Raw genomic sequence first — 21,793 nt, 5'->3', positions numbered from 1 at the left:
ACGAATCTGAAAGCTTCCAGATGCCTACTTCTTTTGGGGACAGATTCCTGAGACTCCCTAGCTGCTAAGGCAGAAATGGGAATGAAGGGGAGGGGCTGTGTTCTGCTGCTGACACAGAGGGGTACTGAACACTGCAGTCTGTAGGCACTCAGAAAGCAGAACAGTGAATGCTGGGGTACTGGTGAAATAGTCCAGTTGAAATATCTGCTGCATGTGCCTAAACAAACCTCCAAAATAGCACTGGAGCATTTTTAACACATGGGCTTCTAAGAGAATCTGCTTCTCAGTTCTTTGAACTGCCACCTGTTCCCGCACAACTTGACTGGACTAAGCCCCTCACCTGATTCAGTTCTACGGCTGAATGTTGCAGCGGCCATGCGTAACGTGAGACCTTTCGCTTGGGTCCAGACGCTTCCCAAATGGAACTTCAAAGATCTCCTGAGCTCAGCATTCTCTTGTCGCCTCAGAGCATCAGGAAGCGCACATGTCTGAGGCGAGAATGCTTGACTCGGAGACCCTGCATGCAACTGGCCTGGTACCTTTCAACTGAAGTGGAAACCTGGAAGCTCTGATAAGGTTTCTGATGCTTTCTAGCAAAGTCTTCTGCAAAATGTTGAAAGCACTATTTTCTTGAAACAACCGCTCTTTTGAGAGGAGAAAGCAAACACATTAAATCCGTGGGGGTTTTTAAATGATTATTCCTTGGCTTAAATCATTTTTGATCTTCTGCAATTGGAACACAGGAATAAGCACAAGAAATACCTGCTTAAAATAAAACCAAAAAGGGGTTGCAACGTCTCGACCCACTTGCTCTCCTTGGTGAAGGGAAGGGTTGGAACCGGAATCCCTTTCTTGAATCGCCCCCAACTCCCTGATATGAGGAGAGCTTTTAAGGAAGCAGCCAAGCTCAAACTCTCACCACAGGGTTTTACGTCCTTACTGGCTACTAATTATTTCAGGAAATTAGAAGATTCATAACTTAAATGGAAAATAAGAAGCTTGAACTTTTTTAAAATCAAGCCAAAGTCGTATTTCCTGTTTATTGGCTACAGTGAATGTTTGACTTGCACATTTGAAACAGGTTTTTTTAAAAAACCTACGTTGCCGTGCCTCCCCCCACCCACCCACACTTTCCAGAACAGGACAGAGCAGTCAAGTCTAATCCCAGGGCAACTTCCAGTTCTGCGTGGGAAAGTTCCTTCCAGGGCCTGGTGGGGGCCCAGCTATTCACTCCGCTCTTTGGGCTCCCGATACGGCCATTGGATGTAGTCAAAGATGTCCTTCTCGCTGTCCACAGGCAGTGGCTCCCCCGCAACTCCTGCCAATTCAGAGCCAAAGAGATCCACTTGGTTACCACCCTAGCAAGAGATCCCCAATTCCCTGGCTAGGTCATCTGTTAAGCGAACAGGAGGAAGAGGAGGCCTGAGACACACAGGCAGGGTTGCTTTGTGGAAACAGCTTCCACTTGCACAGGTCTGGCAGTGCTTCCTTCTAGAGCAGGGGTCTTAAGCTCGATTTCATTGAGCGATGCATTAGGGCTGTGGTTGATCTTGGGGGGGGGGGGGGGAACAGGCAGGTGTGGCCAACTGGGTGGGCATGGCCAGCTTAATGCCACTCACTGGGTGTGGCCGACTGGGTGGGTGTGGCCAGCTTGACGCCACTCCCCAAACTGCTGGCATATTTCCTCTTTGCACTGGATAGAAGCGATGGGGGACGGCCCCTTACATTTTCTAGGATGGCTCCGTGGGCTGGATGCGATCACATCGTGGGCTGGATGTGGCCCGCAGGCCTTGTGTTTGACACCCCTGTTCTAGAGGAAAGATCCTTCAGACCTTCTACCAACCATTATAGGGAGAAGGACAGAAACCAGGGGAAGAGAACAAAAGGACTGGACTGCTATTAGCAGTGTTAACAAAGGCCCATCAACCAAAACATTCCTTCTTCTTGACACCAGGAAGCTTTTCCCTCATCCTCGACTGATCTTATGAGGACTAGACAACGCAACATGGCTTTGCTTGAGCAAAATTTGGGATGGGTGGCATTATACTCCAAACAAAAAGCCCTTTGTGAGTCAGACAATGAAGGATACTTACCAGTGATGCCGAGAGGCCGGATGGTGTACTCATTCAGGGTGAAGCCCATCTCCAAGGCGTGAGTCCGCATGTTCTTATTGAAGATATCACTTCCAGTGAAGTAGAGGACTCCACAGTAATACTGATCCTTGGGAATCAACCTAGAATACAATCGAGAGGGGGACTGACACCGGGAGGAGTCCTCATCTTACGACATTTACTGATTACAATGCTTACAATGCAAGGGAAGCCAAGGGAGACTTGGGAAGTCTGTGGGAGGATGGAGAAGGGAGGGCAAGGGAAGTGAAGGTGCAAGGGAGGTGTGGTAAGCTTGGTGAGAGTGCATGAGAGTGTGCAGGAAGCACACGGAAGGCTTGGGGAGGGTGTGTGCTGATGCACAAGTGGCTGAGGAGGCGAAGGTAAGAGTTCTAAGGGAGGAGTTCTTGTTCTGTATGAGATTTACCGGATATCGATTCTCCTGTAAGGATAGACGGTGTCATCATCTTTACCTGGAAGCTGACATACACCCTAGAAGCAGAAAAACCGGGAACAATTAATTGCAGGTCTCCTTTCTTCTAATATGGCAAATAAGAAGCCTAGAAAAGCAAGAAACTTGTCAACAACTCTTTTAGAACATTCTTGGATATTAATTCAATTCACCACTATTTCTAAGAGAACACTATAGAAGAGTTCAAATCACCAGGACCAGATGGATGACACATCCCAAGGTTCTGAAGGAACTGGCAGATGAGATCTCAGAACCACTGAACTCTCTATTTCAAAGATCCTGGAGCACCAGGGAACAACCAGGCAAGGGTTGATGTAGTTCCCATCGCCAATATACGCAGCAAAAATGTCTCCACCTTAACATTTTTCTATTGAACAATAAAGCCAAAACACTTCTAAAGCTGAAAACATAATTGAAAGTCCTTCTGAGTTTAACTTTTAGAGGTTTTTTTCTCTCGATTCTAATACTATATATAGAAAATAGAATAGAAATATATATGTATAATACAATAATAAGAGTCCCAAGCTCACCAGCTTTTTAAAAATGAGACAGTTCTGGGCTTTTCTGACTCATTTGTCCAGTTCAGTATTCTGCAATTGGACACATTTTACTTAGGTAGGGTTGGCATCTTCCCAAATTCCCAGGCAACATAGCCACTAAGGCAAAGCATCTCAACCAGGTGGGCCACCAGGCCACGAAGTTGAGAAAGTCTGATGGAAGGTGATAATGAAAGCACCTCTGATCAGAAGAGGATTACAGACCAGCCACCACGGGGGCTATACTATTCCCCCTAAAAAACAGAGGACTTTTTAAGACACACAAAACATTTCTTTTAGGAAAAAAGAAGACTCACCATGAATTTTGTTTCTCCCTTTGAGAGTGTGTCTGTAACAAAGCGAATGCTTTCCAGCTGCTCCACAACTTGAGGCAAAAGCTTTGGCTTGAAAAGAAACAACCTCATCACAATCAGGAAGAGAATCAAAGTGCTTGAGAATGTTATTGTGGTGCCTCGTCTGGACCCGAGTAAAGTTGAGGAAGGGTCTCAGCCTCTGGCACAGGAAATTTGGAAGCCCTGGGATTGTTCTCCTTGGGACAATCCAGAGAAAAGCAACTGCAGAAGTTACACCAATGGAAGATGCTATTTGTACCCCAGGGCTGAACTCTTGGAGCTTGGTTGTTCCCTTCCAGGCCTTTCATGACTCAACTAAGTAACAGCATCAGTGCCAGGAGGAGATGGGGGTGGGTGGGTGATACTTTCTTTTCATATATTAGTGGCCCGCGGTGTTCTTGGTGCTTTCTGGCTCATAGTTTCCTAGTGGAAACCATGGCTAAGTTTGTCCACATGTGGCAAAATGGATGTGTTTTCCTCATGCCTTCTGAGTGCCCCTTGGCCTTCCTGGAAGTGCTCTGCTCGTCTTCTCCCAGGTTCTCCTCCATAGTGGTTGTTCCAGTTCTTAGACTGTATGATGCAGAGGATTTCTGTTTTTTCTTCTGGGACTGCTGGGTCAAGGCCAATGCAATTTTGACCTACGACAATATTGAACAAGAATTCCCCATGGAAGCACTGACCATCAGAAGGAAGGGAGCCCCATGGCCACTTTTGTTCTATTTGGGATCCCTCAGACTGGGCAGCCAGATGTTCTTCTATGGCTGGCTGAGGAATTCTGGGAGTTGAAGTCCACAAGTCTTAAACTTCCCAAGTTTGGACACCCCTGTTCGATGGGTTTCGGACCCTGTGCCAGGGATTGAATCCATGGGCCTGTGCGCTTAGGCGCCTGCATACAGTGCATTAACTCCAGGAGCCAGGCAGGCAATGGTGCTCCGTGGTTGCAGGAAGCTATTAGATACAGCTGTATAACTATATATCCGTGATGGCGAACCTATGGCACGCACACCAGATGTGGCATGCAGAGCTCTCTCTGTGGGCAAATGCACCGTCACCAGCTGTTCTTCTGGTTTCCGGCATGCACATGCCCACCGGCCAGCTGGTCTTCGTGGGTGCCAGAAAAAGGCCTGAAAATGACCCCAAATGGCCAAAAAACATATGCGTTCCTGCCAGCTGCTCTTTGGGTTTCTAGTGCTGTGGTGTACACACGCATGCACGTGCATTTTGGTTTGGGCACTAGGTGCAGAAAAGGTTCGCCATCACTGTTATATATAGTCTGCTGACCCTCAAGCTCTCAAATGTTAGATCATGTCACCTCTTTGCCTGCAGGGCTTGAATCCCACGGAAGAATATCAGGCTACCTTAGGGATCCTAAGCAGTGCAAAACCAGCCTTGTGATGCCTGTGTCTCCAGATGCTCCTGAAAACCCCACCCTGTGAATGCTCCGACCTCCAAATGGGCTGGGTGGGTGGAGCCACATAAAGTCCTACGCGAGGTGTCTGAAATAACCTAACCTCTCTCTCTGCTCTGCTGTGCTCTGCTCTGAGAGCTAAAGGGAAGGTAGGGGAGGTACTGGTCCAAAAGCTTCTGTGAAAGCATTAACTACAATTTTTACTGTGATGCAAACAGTAATGAAAATATTAAAAGCTGTTAAGAAAATATGTATCGCTTCTTCCGGCAATGAGCATCTTCCTTTTATTCAGACAAACACAACATCCATAACCTTTGTGATAGTCATAAAAAAATCTGGCTGAGAATGAAATAGTTTTTTTAAAGAGATTAATCCCAAAGTAATTTGCCCTCTTTCAGGGGAGGTTCTTGGATTTCCTGGGAACAGAAAAGCATCCCTGGATCCCAATAACTGCTGGTGTCAACAGGATTATCCAAGAAGAAAACCAACCTTTTTGGCAGATTCTGAAGTGAAGTCTGGGTGGGTCAGCAGGATATCCATATCTCCACTGGATTCTGCACCTTTCAAAGCAAGGCCATGCAGGAAAAGTCAGTCCCAGCCTTGGATTTAAAATCCAATTTAAGAAAAATCTGTTGAGTGCTATTAAAGTGACAGTAGAAGGTTTGTACTTTCAGACTCGCACAATTCTGTAAATGAAGTAGAATTAGCTCATCCGGTCAGGTTTTCAGTCTGGTTTACCTGGGAGGGCCAACTTCAATCTTACAACACGGAAAGTACAAATTTCAAATTACCAATACCGTATCAATGAACAATTCGAATGGGTCAAAAACCTGTTTTCTTTTTTGAGACATCAGATTGTCTGAAACCATTTGATAGCAACAGCACTTAAGGTTATATACCGCTTTACAGTGCTTTATAGCCCTTCTAAGTAGTTTACAGAGTCAGCCTCTAGCCCCCAACAATCTGGCTCCTCATTTTACTGACCTTGAAAGGAAGGAAGGCTGAGTCAACCTTGAGCCCATCAGGACTGAACTCCTGGCAGTGGGCAGAGTGAGCCTGCAATACTGCTCACTCTAATGGCTGCGCCGCCACAGTTCTTAATATGATATATGTTTGTTCAGCAACCTCTTGTTCAAAGGTGCAATTAAAGTTCTTTGTTCCCCAAAACAATCACATTGTGGTCCCTTATCCCAAAACCCTACCTTCATTCCAACCATTCTACATCCATCTGATGAAGAGAGCCGTATCAGGGGCAAGAAACCAGAACGACACTGTGTGCTGAACAAAGTCATTTCTTTGTTGTTGCTTGCCTATCTAGAAGAATCTCACCCGACTAGCTGAATTCTCTTGGGGAAGGCAGTTAAAGGGGGTGGCCGTTAAAGGGGGTGGCCTCTGTCGCCCTCTGTCGCTTCCTCTCCTGGAGGGAGTCCGAGCTCCCCTGGCTCTTTTCTCCATCCCCTCCCTACTCTAGCGGGAGATAGGGCCACATCTGCAAGGCCCAAACGCTTATGCCTTTTAGTCAAAGGTGTTAGTTGGAAAAGATCTTCCTAGGCTCCTTCAGACTGAAAAAAAAGCTTTCAAAGCCTTATTATATTCATAGACAACAATCTTTCCTGATCATGAAAATAAACTCTGGACTTACTCCTGCTTTACCTGATGGGCCAGATTTTTGGCAACTTGCTCACCATGATCCCCAGATCTCTGCTGTAGACACATTAATGAAAAGTCTGCTTATTTGGAAAGAACTCAAGATGTGGCAAAAATGAAACACAGAAGACAGGGAAACCTGTGTAGCCTTCTTGCCCATGTTCTAGCAATCGATTCCAAAAGTCATATGGCAGGTAAAGGAAAATAGGGAACACCAACCTCGGCGAAAACTGCCACAAACTGAAGCAATGTAGGCAGGGTCCACTTTCTTCACTTCATTCAGTACAATGTCCTGTTGTGAAAAAAGAGGTCAGGCCATTTGATCTCTGGTGAATTCTTGTGCCTTTTTTCTTCAGCAGAGGTTTTTGGAGGTTTATTGGATTTATATGCCGCCCTTCCCCCAAGGACTCAGGGTGGCATACAACATAAAAGAAAACACATATTACAAAAATTAAAAGGGACATTAAATAAAGTATCCCAAAAAACCCAATTGATATTTACAATAAAAATTTAAAAATTAAATTAAAATTAACAACCAAATCAATCCTATATTTTATTCTATTCAGGCCAGGCTGGCTTGCTGGAAAAGCCAAGTTTTTAGGGCGCATCGGAAGGACCGGAGGTTGGGGATTATGCGAAGCTCCGGGGGCAGCCCATTCCAGAGGGAAGGCTCTCCTACAGAGAAGGCTCTCCCCTTGGGGGTTGCTAGCCGACACTGTCTGGCCGACGGCACCCTGAGGAGGCCAATCTGTGGGATTGCACTGGACAGTGGGAGGCTACTGGTGGCAGTAGGTGGTCTCGCAGGTACCCTGGGCCTAAGAAGGAGTCATCATTGCTTACCTGCATTTCAAGCATCTCCTTCCTAGGAATCCTTTTTTCAAAGTCTTTGAAGTATCTGTGCATGCAAAATAAAGGAGGATCATGGATGAACCGTGGCTGGGATCCAGCACAGATTTATTTTCAATTTTTTTTTGCTGAAATGAAAGGCTTAGGTTGGCATCAAATGCTGCCTGGAACGTAAGCACATCAGCATTGAAGAAAATTTCCATGCATATTAGACAGTTTAAAATATTCATTATATTGAATGTTTGACATCAGATCAAATTTACAGCAGTTCATCCTAAATAACAACTAAATGCTGCAAATAAAAATTCCACCACTACATCCTGCCCTGTCCTCTTTGCTATTAGGAACAGAAATAAATAGGACAACAGATTTTGCAAGAAAGGTTTTTCACAAGTGTGATATAGTTTAAGTAATCCAACAATGGTGGCATTTGCTTTAAGAATAGAAATGTCTGTTTTCAAGGACACAGTGGGTAACTTTCAATGCATCTATTTGTTCTTCTAAAAACAACAAGAACCCAAAATAGAAAATAATCTGCTTCCCCTCTCACCCTGGGGTCAATTGTTAGCCTCTTGTGAATCAAAACAATCATAATGTCAAAAATTAGGTGTCTTTCCTAGGCATGAAAACCCTACCTTCCCTTCCCTCAGACAAACAAAGTAATCAGATCTTACTTTAGTCCAATGCGTTGATGATGATTCAATTTATTTTCATTTTTCTTTAAGTCTAGAAAAAACAGAGTAGGGAACCAATTAAGTTTTTCTTGAATACCAAGCTTGGAGAAAGCCACCTGCAAAGTCTTTCCTAAAACAGAACTGTCCATTGTCCTGAAAACTTTGGGATGCAGTCAGAGTGGGAGGGAGAGGGAGGGAGGGAGGGAGAGAGAGAGAGGGGGTGTCAGAAATGTACTTACTGAGGAACAATTTGATTTCTGTTGTTAAATTTAATATTCCATCAACCAAAATGCTATTACATCTAACATATACAGTTTTTTTTTTAAAGTACACATCAGTTACACTGAGATAACATCATCCTGCAGGAGAATGATGCCTAACTGAGCAACAAGGGTTTAACTGGGCAGTCAGACTCTGATTGCAGGTGTGCAGAAGGGAGTCCGCTAATCTGTTTTAGCAGGGTGCTCAACGAATCTCTCAAAGTAGCTATACATTATCAGATGTAAATGCAGATATTCAAGTAATAACCTTTTAATGGCTTACCTTCCAATGTTTTAATACCTTCATCTACTAGTTTCCTGGCGGCAGCAGGACTGCAAAGAAAAAGATAACTCATGAACAGCTGGACAGAATTCCCACGGCAAAATCTCAGTAGAGCTCAAATTAACACCACATCTGAGTAAAAAAACTGAGATATTACTTAACCAAAATGGTAGAAATTAATTCAGAAAGGTAAGATAGTGGCAAATCAAAATCTTTGGGAGGCGAAGAAAACTAAAGCTATTCAGAGCTGAGGAAATACCAAACAATGACAGAAAAAAATTACAGTATTTATTTTATTTAGTGAATGGCAGGGGCCCCCAACCTGTGGGATGTGGCACATTACTAGGCCATTACTGGGCTATTCGCAACTAGGCTGCTTGAGTGGCATGGCAGTGCACCGGTACTCTCCGTTCCCCTCGCCCCGCAGCTTCATACAAATGCTTGTCTGCCCCTCACACAAAACCATCCCCCTCTTCCTCTCCCTCCCAGTGCTGGGCCACCAACCCAGAAAGGTTGGAGAACACTGGCCTACAGCATCTACAGAGGTCGCGCAAAGAGAAGATGTAAGCAGGCTTTGCTAATATATACAGAGTAAAATTACTTTTATTACTATCATTTTCTTCAGGAACCTAAATCCTATTTTTTAGATTTAGAATTATTTACTTTTTCCAAACACACCTTCTGGCAGTTTAAGATTAAATATGCCCATCAATTTACCCAATGCCACTAACTCTGGTCAGTAAATTGATAGAAGAGCTTGTGTCATCTTGTCGAATCTAGAGGAAGGAAAATATGATAAAACCACTACTTTGAAACACACACACACACACACACACACACACACACACACGGGAAGACTCATAGCATAGCTGAGCTGAAACATTATCTCAAGGATATATGAGAGCTGTATATTAGCATATGAATTGCAAATAGGATGATATGAAAAGAAAAAATATATAAAATAAGACTCTAAAATTCTAATATGTACCTTTTCTATCTTACGTAATTTTCCAGTAGATAAAAATTCATCGATCTTTTCAGCAATTTTAGTTCCTACGCCATCCTAAAATATGATGAAGTTGACATTAAAAAGAACAAATCTTACATCAGACAACAAGCTCTTAGCATACAAACACACACAAATGTTTTCAGTTCACTAATTTCTCCAAAATTTCTCAACTGTCCTTTTCAGCAGAGGAGGATCCATTTTCTGTAAAACAGAAGTATGAGATTTCTCATGAACCTGTTCAGTGAACACCTTCTTGCTAAATGGATTTAATTGTATTTATAATATTTAAAATCAAGCAATTTCTCAATGAAATTTGACTGAAATAGCCACCACATCAACTTAAAAACTCCCAAAGAACTTTGGGAAAGTCTTTATTCTTATTAGTTGGTTACTTACCAATTTCTTTGCTTCAGACCCACTTTTAATCTTGCTAGGGTACTTGGATATTACAGATGCTGCTTTCCTGCATGGGACAAGAAAAAAAAAAGAATCTTCCTATTTGGGCAGTGCTGTCAGTCTATTGCAGGGATCCCCAACTCCTGGCTCACTGTCACTCGCACAGAACCATCCCCTCTCTCCCCCCCTCCCCCGCTGGCTTGCCAAGCCAGAAAGGTTTGGGACTGCTGGTCTATGGCAAAAGAGTTTTCCAAATTTCATGACAGAATTCAAGAACATCCTCTTGCAAGAAAGAAATACTAGGAAAATTTCCACTATAGTTTCTGATGAGAAATTCCATGTGAAACAGATTAGATGATTGTTCCCAAAATGTAAATCTTACCTGTAAGCATTATATTTATGAATAGCTCTGTTCACATTCTTTTCGTAGTTGGCCAATTCTGAAAGAAGTTATAAAGAATAGCATAAATTAATATAAATTAACAAATTAAATTAACAGCATTAATTTAAATATGTAATTTAAAAAAAAATTATATGGCCACATAACTCAATGACTTTGAGCAGCTTACAAGGTTTAAATCCCAATATAAAAACAATACAAAAAGCAATTCACCCCCATCCCCTTGGTGACAAATATGTAAGCATTGCACTTATTGTATTTATGAATCTGAAGAGGGCTTTGCATATGAAATGCCCTCGCGCTCTGATAGATTTGGAATGCTTTTGCAATGAAGAATGGCAAAGATGCCCAAGGCAAGATGTGCCAGGCTGATAAGCTTCTACCCCAAAAGATTGAATATTGTCTAAAAATCAAACGGTATTTCAACAAAATATTAGTTTAAGTTTTTGTGTGCTTATGCAACCATGGTGGTTGGTTTTTTTTTCTTCTAAAGTGGTTTTTCCCCACTAAAAGATTTGTTTATTGAAAAATAAATTGAATCACACAGCTTATAATGAGCTGCGGTGGTGCAGTGGTTACAGTACATTACTGCAGGCTCCTTCTGCTGACTGCCAGCTGCCTGCAATTTGGCAGTTCAAATCTCACCAGGCTCAAGGTTGACTCGGCCTTCCATCCTTCTGAGGTCAGTAAAATGAGGACCCAGATTGTTGGGGACAAGAGGCTGATTCTATAAACCGCTTAGAGAGGGCTGAAAAGCACCGTGTAGCAGAGTATAAGCCTAAGTGCTATTGTTATCTTCCTTCCTTTACTCCCGCCCTCCCAGAAGACTACTTCTATCAACTGCCAGCAGTTCGATTCTCATCAGGCTCAAGGTTGACTCAGCCTTCTGTCTTTCCTAGGTAGGTAAAACGAAGACCCAGATTGTTGGGGGCAAGAGGCGGACTCTCTCTGCTTAGAGAGGGCTGTAAAGTACTGTGAAGTATACAAGTGCAATTGCTATTATACATTACATTAAAGGTGGAAAAAATCCTGAAATGATTTAACTAGGATTCTTTCTTTATTTTTCTTTCTTTCTTTCTTTTTTTACAAAAACCTGGCCTTGTAACATAGGTGTGTTGATTCTCTGTGCCCAGCGTAGATTCAACAAAAGCAGTAAAATGTGGAATATTGTTTCGCATTCGCCTCAGACCCAAAACCATCTTGCAATAGAAGTATGCAAGGGGGCTGAAAAAGGGTTTGGGATTATGGCAGCAGCCTTTCCCTAAGATGAACTAGGAAACACACCCAGGGAATCAAAGTCTTCTTTTTAGTAAGAAGTTGAGGCTGTTTATGACAGGCCTCTCCAACCTGGGCCACTTGAAGCCTGGAGGACTTCAACTCTCAGAATTCCCCAGCCAGCCCAGGTTAGAGACCTCTGCTTTAGGACCTGTGGATAGACTTCAATTTCCAGAATTCCTTAGGTCAAGCCAGCAAAGGGAAGCTGGCTGGGGCATTCTGGGAGTTGGAGTCCTCCAGACTTCAAGTGGCCCATGTTGGAGAGGCCTGGTTTATGATGCCCCACAGCCCCCTTCCTGAGACCCTTGTGCCGCCGAGGCCTCGCAGAGTCTCAGGCCAGCAGGGAGAGACCCAAGGGGAAGACCCGGGCGCTGCGTCGCCTCAGAAGCCAACCGAGCCCTGCTTTCAGTCCCTCCCTGCCTCAGCAAGAGCACCGCCGTCCCCACAAACCCCCGTGGCGGACCCTGAAATGCCTCTCGGGGCTCCCTCGACCGGCCCTCGGCCTGAACCGGCGGCACCCACCGCTGAGGAGGTCGGTGATGCCCTGGTTGGGGTTCTCCTGCGGCGCCTTGCGCTTGCTCATCGCGGCGATCCCCTCTGCACGTTCCTAACTCTCTGCACGGACGGCGGAGGGGTGGGGAGAAAAAGCGAGGCGGAGGCGGAAGTGACGCATGCGGCAGCTCCAAAAGTGGGGCCGCCGGCTGACAGAAGCCCAGCGATGTGAGTGGGGCTGCGCGCCCGGCCCTGAGGGACCCCCTCTATCCCCGGTCGGTCTCTCTCGCCTGCTAACCGCCGTTGTCTCCTTCTCTCCCCGCAGGGCGAAGGTCACCTTCAAGATCACGCTGACTTCGGACCCGCGCCTGCCTTACAAAGTGTGAGTCCCGTGCCGCGGCTCGACACGTCACGTCGTGCGCATGCGCAGGTCCATTCGCGGCGGGCACGCGCACACGTCCCCCCAAGCCCAGTTTCGGCATCAAGCCCCCCCCCCCCCATCTGCCCCTTCCGCCCCCATGGCCGGTCTGCAAAGGCTGGGGGCCCCTCTGCCTCGGAGCACCGGCTGCCCCTCTGCCCCTTCCGCCCCCATGGCCGGTCTGCAAAGGCTGGGGGCCCTTCTGCCTCGGAGCACCGGCTGCTACCCCGCGAGGGGCCCTTGGAAGGACGGGGAGCCGAAAGGAAGCCGGTTCCGGATGGGAGGCTCCTGGGATCTGCCGCAGCCGCCGTCCAGGCTTGGCAGACGTGGCAGGGAAGCCCGGAGGAGTCGCTCTCTGCCCAGGGATCTGCTTCCTTGCAGCCCCCGCCAGCTGAGCTTCCTGCAGTAAAATGTAATGCAAGCCCCCCCTCAAAAAAAACCCATGTGGTTAGATGTGGGGGTGGGGATTGGGTTCTAATTTCGTTGTATTTAAGTACAATGACAATAAAGATTATACTTATACTAAAAAATACCCTGAGCTTCCTGCGGTAAAATCAGGGGTGAAATCCAGCAGGTTCTGACAGGTTCTGTAGTTTGGAGAACCGGCAAATGCCACCTCTGGCTGGCCCCAGAGTGGGGAGAGAATGGAGATTTTGCAGTATCCTTCTCCTGCCATGCCCACCAAGCCACGTCCACAGAACAGGTAGTAAAAAAAATTAATTTCACCAGAATAAAATGTAATGCAAGCTCTCCCTCCCCCGCCAAAATAAAACAACCCAGGTGGTTAGAGGTGGAAGGGGGGGGTGTCAGGATTGTGTTCTAAAAAAAAGAGTTTTGGTGTAGAAATATGTAGTAGTCAATTTAGAGAACTATCTTGTTTTTGTAGATTAAGTGTGCCTGAAAACACGCCTTTCACTGCTGTCTTGAAGTTCGCTGCCGAAGAAGTGAGTGGTTTTCAAAATGTCCCAATAGATTTTTTTTTAGCAACATGTTTTGTATAAAAGATACAAAAAGATATTTTTTATTTGGCAGTTTGGAAATGGAATAAAAAGAACAAAATATAGAGATAGTGTCATTTTTCTTCTTGCAAAGTAGGAGTAGCAGGAATATATATTTTTTTAATCAAGAGGAAAGGCAAGGTATAATTCTATTCTTTTAACTTGTTGCATTTCTATTTGATTTAGTTCAAAGTCCCTGCAGCTACAAGTGCCATTATAACAAACGGTGAGTTTACACCTACTTCTCACAGTACTTGGAAACTTGGAAGTGGTTCCACTATGCAAAGGTGCTGTTTCAAAAGGCAACTGGGCTGTGTGTGGGTTTTTTTGAGGAAGAAAAAAACGTTTTTTTTCCTGAAGGAAAAAACCAGTCCAGTTGCCTTTTGAAAAAGCGCCTTTCAGACAACCATGATCTGGATGATTCCATTCCTTTTCATGGGATCCAGAAGGGCTATATATACTGCAGAAGAATCTCACTATCCTCTTTTAATTTCTTCCCCAGATGGAATAGGAATAAACCCTGATCAGACAGCTGGTAAGTGCCTGTAAACTTAAGAGTTATAAGAGTATTCGGTAATGAATTCTGTCGAGTACAGGTGTACTGATATTAAAGATGTGGGATAGCAAGAAATAGATTTTTCCAGCGTATAACATCAATAAAGAAAGCAGCATGAGAAATCATCCCAACAACTTTTCCCAAACATTTCTGAATACAAAATAATTACGTTAAAAAGTTAATTGGCAGGTCCTTGTTCTACTGGCGAATGATGACTTCTGCAATAGAATCTGGAAACCTAAAGATTGCTGATCTTTATCTGTGCAAATATGCTTCTCAGAAATTAGATTGGCATCTCCAGAGACACACATAGGAACACAACTGAGCATTTGCAGGTGTGAACAAGAATAAATGCTTATAAAGTTTTAAGCATTTCCGTGGCTCTATGCTTTTACATTATTGCTGCACAAAACAGCCTTTTACAATAAACTCATGAATTGATTGTGGTTCTGCTAGATCCAAGCAAACCGCAACCAATTTGGTTAATGTGTGGCTCAGATGTTCTGTGCGAACCCTGAAAGCTTTTTTCTAATTTATGATAAGTGATAAAATACCTTGACTATGTGTCAGCCTCTGTTTTGCTGCTTGCTTTCGTCTGCCATTGAAACTGGGAGGGGGGGCATTGTATGTGGGTGGGGAAGTGTCAGCACAGGAGTGACTGTAAAAGGGAGGTGTTCTCACCATCTACTGCGCATGCTGCAGATAAAAGGATTTGCCGCCAAAGCCAACTGTCCGGCATACCAGCCTGATGATGCTTTTTGAAGATGTCTTCCGCATGACACCTTTGGGGTGTACTGATTGGACTATGGGCTGGGGTTACCAGGGAAAGGGGGTTGGGTCACATATGATATCTATGCTTACGCGTGCTTTTGCCTCAGACCTTGCTTTGCCTAGCTACTATCTACTCATGACCAGTAAAAGTACTCTCAATTCTGCAAAATGGAGTTGAATGGTTTCTTTCTTGGTTACTGAGCGAAGCAGCCCTGATATTAAGCAAGGTCTCAGACACGAACTCATCCCAGAGCTGATAACTTCCGAGGGGAGTGCACCCAGTTCCTACACCCACCCTGGAACATGTCCCAGTAAGGCAGCGACCAGGGGGAGAATGAGGAGAGAGTCATGAAACAAGTTGCAGAGGCTTGGGGTTCCCCCCCCCCCCCCAAATTGCAGCTCTGCTATAAACTGGCTGCGGACATGGGAAGTGATTCAATCCATGACAATTATAGAGAAGATAGTGGGAGAGAGAAGGCTGTCCCACCCAACTCCCCCCCACCCAGGAGCTCCAAATGAAGGGAAAAGGGGCTCTGCAAGCAAGCCCAAATTTCTCATCCCCAAACTGAACCCAAGGCTCTCTATTTGGGGGGAGAGGAGGCCAGAGAAACCGCCTGGGAGTAGGAGGGAGACCGCCATGAAGGCATTGGAGGCTAATCCACAAATCCACCCTGCCTCAGGGGAAGAGGAATCACCCTCATCGGAGGAAAGTGAAACTGAAACTGATGACGATCATAAGCTCCCGATCGGGGCCCATGACTATCCCAGTGGAACCTAAAGTGCCCTCTACTGGAGCGCAAGAAAAGATGCTGGCTCTTTTAGATTCGGGTTGCACACGTTGCATCGTTAGCCCCGAAGTAGTGGAAAAATTGGGCCTAAGACTAAAAACTTTGAAGGTCCCAATTGCTTTTTGCCAGTTCGATGGCTCGATAGCGGTTCTACCACAAAACCGCGGACGACAAAATCGCAGTCGACGAAAGCGCGTATGTGACGTCATCACAGCGCGACGAAAAAGATCGAAAAATGTAAAAATAAAGCTAAAACCTTCCCCTAACCCCCCCAAACCTAACCCTAAACCTAACCCTAAACCTAACCCTTAACGTAACGAAAAACCTAACGCTAACCCTTAACCTAATGCTAAATGTAACGCTAACGCTCTAACCCTAACCCTTAACCTAACCCTAACCCTTAACCTAACCCTTACCTTTATGTGAATCGGCTTGCTGTAATTTAATTTTTATTTCAATTTTTTGATCTTTTTCGTCGCGTTGTGATGACGTCACATACGCGATTTCGTCGACCGCGCTTTTGTGGAACGCGCTTTTGACGGGTCACGCTCGATAGCTGGAGGGAGCCTGGCCCATTTTGTGACTGAGCCAATAAACATGTGGATGGGAACTCACCAAGAATCAATAAGTTTTATTGTGGCACCAGGGATGGATTGGCCTCTTATATTAAGTTTACCCTGGTTGCGCAAATGGAATCCACACATCAATTGGAGGAAAGGGTGGATACGCATCCGATCTGCTACTCATCCTGAAGGAGAGGGGGAGGCTCCCAAACAGAGTAACACTGACCCAACCTAGCAGCCAGGCGGCAAGAAAAAATTGAGAGGGAGGAGAAAATCCCCAAAGAATATTGGGACCTGAAAGATGTTTTCAGTGAAAAGTCCTCTGATAAATTACCCTTACACCGTGCTACTGATTGCAGCATTGATATTCTTCCCGGAGTAAAACTTCCGAAACCTCAGATTTATTCAATGACCCCCCGTGAAATGGATGAGTTAAGAAAGTTTATTGACAAAAATTTGCAGAGGGGTTTCATTGAGCCTGCTAGGCTCTGGGTGGCTGCCCTAGTTATGTTCACAGAAAAGAAATATGGCTCCTTCCGCTTGGTGGTGAATTATAAAAATCTGAATGCTATCTGTATTCAGAATCTCTACCCATTGCCGTTAATGAAGGACATGCTGGCCCAGTTGGGTAAAGGAAATTTTTTCACAAAATTAGACCTGCGGGAGGCCTATTACAGAGTCAGAATTAAGGAGGGTGACGAGTGGAAAACTGCGTTCAACTGCCCTCTTGGTTGTTTTCAATTCCGAGTACTGCCATTTGGCCTACAGGGGGCGCCAACTGTTTTCATGCAATTAATTAATGACGTTTTGTATGACCACCTCTACAAAGGCATGATGGTCTATCTTGATAACATCCTTATTTACACGGAAACACCTGAAGAACACGTGAAACTGGTCCGCTCGTTGCTTAAAATATTCCGGGCAGCGGAACTGTATGCAAAATTGTCTAAGTGTGAATTTCATCAGGAGAAAATTGACTACCTTGGGTATCGCATCTCCCATGATGGCATCGAGATGGACCCAGCAAAGGTCCAAGCTGTCACTGAACAGGCTCCCCCCCCCCCCACCTGCAAACAGTTGCAAAGTTTTTTGGGATTTGCGAATTTTTATCATCAATTTATTCCCTCGTTCGCATCACCCTCCCTATTACGAACCTCCTGAAATTAAAGGGAGAGGCCAAACCTAGACCAAAAAGCCCTTAAATTGAACTATGGAGTGTCAAGCCGCATTTGAAAAACTAAAATGACTGTTTGCAGCTGAACCAGTTTTGAAACACCCAGATATGGATTCGCCATTTGTAGTCCAAGCGGATGCAAGTGACGTTGCGGTGGGGGCGGTATTACTACAAGCAAATGCTGATGGACGACTACAACCTTGCGCTTACACCTCTTGAAAGTTGACTGAGACAGAGAGATGATGGGCTATATGGGAAAAGGAGGCTTTTGCAGTCAGGTGGGCTTTAATGACCTGGCGACATTTCTTGGAGGGGGCTAAACACCCTTTTGAGGTGTGGACTGATCATAAGAACTTGGACGCGCTAAAAACTCCCCGAAAATTATCCCCCAAACAGATGAAATGGGCACAACACTTTAACGGGTTCGATTTCACTTTAAAGTATATCCCAGGTGGGAAGAACTTTATGGCAGATGCTCTATCCAGACTCCCTCAAAGCTTAGTGTGGTTCACCCAGTCATCCCAGCGAAGAATCTCGCTGCTCCAGTGGTCACCAGAAGCCAGAGCAGTTCTAATTTTGAGGACCTTGTCTCCAAACTCAAGGAGGGCTTTGAGTCCGATGAGTGGTTTAAACAGCATTCCAGTGAGTGTACCATGAAAGACGGTCTACCTTGGATAGGGGCTAAATTGTATGTTCTACAACGGGCCCATGATTCACGCATGGCAGGCCATTTTGGATTTGTGAAAAAACTGCATCTCATTAAAAGGCAATTTTGGTGGCCGTCATTGAAGAAGGACATCGAGTCTTATGTGGCCAGTTGCCCCACATGTGCTCCTGCGAAGCGCCCACCAGGGAAACCCCAGGGCCTGCTCCAAGGCGTGGCCCATCCGGAGGCACCGTGGAAAGAAATATCTATGGATTTCATTGTTGAATTACCAGAGAGTCAAGGAAATACTATGATTTGGGTCGTTATGGACTTGTTTTCCAAACAAGTTCATTTTGTTCCGTGTTCCAAAATCCTGTTGGCTAAATCCTTGGCTAAATTGTTTATTACACATGTATATTGCTTACATGGTGTCCCAGACCGCATTATCTCTGATAGGGGGGCCCAATTCACCTCCTTATTTTGGAAGGAGTTTTTGAAGTTGATTGGCTCCACCCAGGGGCTATGCTCCACCCACCATCCGCAGACTAATGGAGCTTGCGAAAGGACTAATTCTGTTTTGGAACAGTACCTCCGGTGTTTCATTAATTATCTGCAAGATAATTGGATTGAGTTGTTACCTCATGCTGAAGTGGCCTACAACAACTCAGTGCACAGCAGCATGGGTTTTACACCATTTAAAGTAGTGTTTGGCCATGATTTTGTACCTATTCCGGAGGTACCACAAGAAAAGCCACAAGTCCTGTCCTTTTCAGAATGGAGTGACCAATTCCGCAAAATCTGGCCTTTGGCATACAAGGCATTGGATGCTGCTCATCGAGCACACAAGAAACAGGCTGACAAGAAAAGGACTAAACAAAGGGAATACAAGGTTGGAGATCGTGTGTTTTTGTCTACCAAATTTCTTCAAACCACCCAGAAGTCTAAGAAACTGAGTCCTAAGTACGTCGGTCCGTTTCCTATTGTAAAGATTATTAATCCTGTATTGGTGCGACTGGAACTGCCAAAATATCTTAACCGTGTTTACCCAGTGTTTCATGTCAACCTTTTGAAGCCGGAACACACTTCCTCTCTGCGAGTTCCTCTACCTGCACCACCTGCCCCTCTTCTCATTGAGGGAGAGCAACATTTTGAGGTTAAGGAAATTTTGGACTCTCGGAAACATAGAAATCGGATTCAGTATCTCATTTCCTGGAAACATTTCTCCCCCTCTCATGCTGAATGGGTCGATAAGTCCCAAGTGATGGCTCCTCAACTTTTGCGAAAATTCTATTCTAACTACCCCGACAAGCCATGACCTGAATTGGCGTTCACATTTTCACTTTTCCTTGTTCCTGTTTTATGTTGTTTGTGTGTTTCTTTGTTCTTTTTCTACAGGGATGATTTCCTTTCCTGACGGAGGGCTGGATGTCAGCCTTTGTTTTGCTGCTTGCTTTCTGCTGCCATTGAAACTGGGAGGGGGGGCATTGTGGGTGGGGAAGTGTCAGCACAGGACTGTAAAAGGGAGTTGTTCTCACCATCCACTGCACATGCTGCAGATAAAGGATTTGCTGCCAAAGCCAACTGTCCAGCATACCAGCCTGATGATGCTTTTTGAAGATTTCTCCCACATGACACCTTTGGGGTGTACTGATTGGACTGTGGGCTGGGGTTACCAGGGGAAGGGGGTTGGGTCACATATGATATCTATGCTTACGCACGCTTTTGCCTCAGACCTTGCTTTGCCTAGCTACTATCTACTCTTGACCAGTAAAAGTACTCTTAATTCTGCAAAATGGAGTTGAGTAGTTTCTTTCTTGGGTACTGAGCGAAGCAGCCCTGACACTATGTCTACAATGTAGACTACATCAGTTAAATGTGTCACTTTTTTAGGAACAGGTTTCATTTAGATTCTGAAGTCTGAAACAAGCTTTGTCTCCTACCCAATGAGAATAAATTTATTTTTACCTAGATCTGCAAATGTGTTTGTATAACAATTGCAAGCTGTGAAAAATATTTCATGAACAAAGAAAAAGGCTTTTGTGAATCCACTCTTGAGTAGGAGTATAGTGTGTGCTAGAATTCCTTAGAGAGGTTTGACCTGCCACCCCATTCTCTCTGCTACTTCCTAGGTAGGAGTGGAGGAGTGAAACATGCAGGTGGTTATTTTTTTTTTAATTTGTTATTTCTTTCCTGCTGAACTTTGCACAATCATGTTTATGTATTTACTAAAACCTTTCCTTTAAAGCACAAGCAAAAATCTCTTGTGTATCCTTTTAGGCAATAACCTTCCTTTTCTTTTTCCAGGGAATGTTTTCCTGAAACATGGTTCAGAATTGCGGCTTATTCCCAGAGATCGTGTGGGAAGATATTGGCATATGGAGGGGCCACTTACACTTAGATAACAGAACTGGCAGACAAATAGACCAACTGGCATGTCATCCAAGAAGTTTGCATATCTTGCTTTTCTCTATAAAATCATTATTACCACAGTGAACTCATGATAAGTAGTCAGAATGTCATTTTGAACAATATCTAGAGGAGCATCTCATCACCACTACCATGCCTACCTTCTTTTTTTGAAGTGTCTCTAAGCTTGTTTGCTTTCTGAGTTTCCCAGTTCACTCAGCGCAGACTTTGCAACTAAGGGCAAATGGATGTTGTTTTCTGTTCCTTTGAAATGAATAGGAAAGCATTTCCTTGCGTTTACCAGCAATGGGACAGCTACTTTTGTAGCCAAAGCAAAGCAGTTCGTTAATACATTGACAAAATATTAATTTGGTTTAGACAATGTAATCATGTATTTGAATATTATGAAAAGTATTACGTCACATACCTCCAATGTTTGCTAAACGCTTGTGTAACCATTAGGAATCCTTTATTACATTCCAAAAAAAAAAAAAGCCATTTAAATAGCAGGTTACCATTGTGGGTCCTTATGTTTAAATTGCATTTAATGTCGGTTCCTTGAAATCGTAAGGTTTGTTACCTAATGTATATCCAGGAGAGATGTTTATATGTGCAAATGCATTTTACCATAGATAATAAATTATACATTTCCGAGCCCTACTGGCACGAAACGTAAAGCCTGCTCACTATTTCATGAGAGTCTTCAAAATGCCAGAGAGGTTCTGGTGTGCCAGGCTGGTTCCCACTAATATTTAGGCATGGGTGGGTTGAGATTTAAACCTTTTATTTATTTTCCCAATTTTTGAGTAACATCTGCTATACAACTGCCTTCTAGCTAATGGGGTCTGTTGTTAATTGAAAGGATTGAGCATGCTTAGCATCTTTACTCCTCACTTGATAAATGTTTTATTTTTGGAAGCAAAATAAAGTGTCCATCAGCAATTAAATCTGTCTTATTGGTTTGTGGGTTCTCAAGAAAAGGCATTATCAGGAATATTTCTGCTCACCTTGAAATAGTGAAAAAATGAAGTTTGCTGGCAGATTAACTCTTGCTGCTATGGAGCAAGATGAAAATTTTCAACACCCCTCCAATTCATGAGATCCTTTCCATTTATGCCAGAGGTGTCAAATTCAAGGCCTGCAGGCCGGATCCGGTCCACAGGGTGCTTACATTTGATCCACAGGGCCAGCCTGGAAATAGCAAAGAATCAGCCTATGGTGCCTCTGGCAGCCAAAACAGGGCGCATGGGGGGCGTGAGGCAGTGGTGGGTTTCAAAAATTTTGCGAACCTCTTCTGAAGGTATGGCCTGCTTT

General features: G+C 44.5%; 2 protein-coding genes across 2 annotated transcripts; one reads left to right on the top strand and one right to left on the bottom strand.

Moving 5' to 3' along the window:
- Positions 1–1,026: 1,026 nt before the first annotated feature.
- Positions 1,027–12,350, bottom strand: POLB (DNA polymerase beta). Its single transcript, XM_032229213.1, has 14 exons — positions 12,190–12,350; positions 10,375–10,432; positions 9,993–10,059; positions 9,576–9,650; positions 9,305–9,363; positions 8,588–8,637; positions 8,045–8,096; positions 7,365–7,419; positions 6,744–6,816; positions 5,367–5,437; positions 3,434–3,520; positions 2,536–2,600; positions 2,094–2,233; positions 1,027–1,318 (listed from the first exon to the last, which is right to left on the bottom strand). Exons 1-14 carry the CDS (start codon positions 12,248–12,250, stop codon positions 1,224–1,226), a joined length of 1,008 nt encoding a protein of 335 aa, XP_032085104.1. The 5' UTR covers positions 12,251–12,350; the 3' UTR covers positions 1,027–1,223.
- UFM1 (ubiquitin fold modifier 1) lies at positions 12,315–21,426 on the top strand. The gene is made up of 6 exons (XM_032229214.1): positions 12,315–12,387; positions 12,485–12,541; positions 13,464–13,521; positions 13,762–13,801; positions 14,078–14,110; positions 20,378–21,426. Coding segments are annotated over exons 1-6 (288 nt in total). The 5' UTR covers positions 12,315–12,385; the 3' UTR covers positions 20,476–21,426.
- The last annotated feature ends 367 nt before the right edge of the window (positions 21,427–21,793 follow it).

The sequence above is a fragment of the Thamnophis elegans genome, chromosome 13, assembly GCF_009769535.1.
Source record: "Thamnophis elegans isolate rThaEle1 chromosome 13, rThaEle1.pri, whole genome shotgun sequence".
In the NCBI taxonomy this organism is placed as follows: domain Eukaryota; kingdom Metazoa; phylum Chordata; class Lepidosauria; order Squamata; family Colubridae; genus Thamnophis; species Thamnophis elegans.
The sequence above is the reverse complement of the archived record's forward strand: the minus strand, read 5'-3'. Positions and strand labels throughout refer to the sequence as shown.

Coding starts and splice junctions, on each gene's coding strand:
- POLB (XM_032229213.1), bottom strand. CDS start 12,250: ATGAGCAAGCGCAAGGCGCCGCAGGAGAACCCCAACCAGGGCATCACC. Junction 8,638..9,304: donor ACCAGAGTTAGTGGCATTGG/GTAAATTGATGG, acceptor TTTTCTTTGCAG/TCCTGCTGCCGCCAGGAAAC. Junction 1,319..2,093: donor CCGGCCTCTCGGCATCACTG/GTAAGTATCCTT, acceptor CTGAATTGGCAG/GAGTTGCGGGGGAGCCACTG.
- UFM1 (XM_032229214.1), top strand. Junction 12,542..13,463: donor CCGCGCCTGCCTTACAAAGT/GTGAGTCCCGTG, acceptor TTGTTTTTGTAG/ATTAAGTGTGCCTGAAAACA. Junction 13,522..13,761: donor TGAAGTTCGCTGCCGAAGAA/GTGAGTGGTTTT, acceptor TATTTGATTTAG/TTCAAAGTCCCTGCAGCTAC.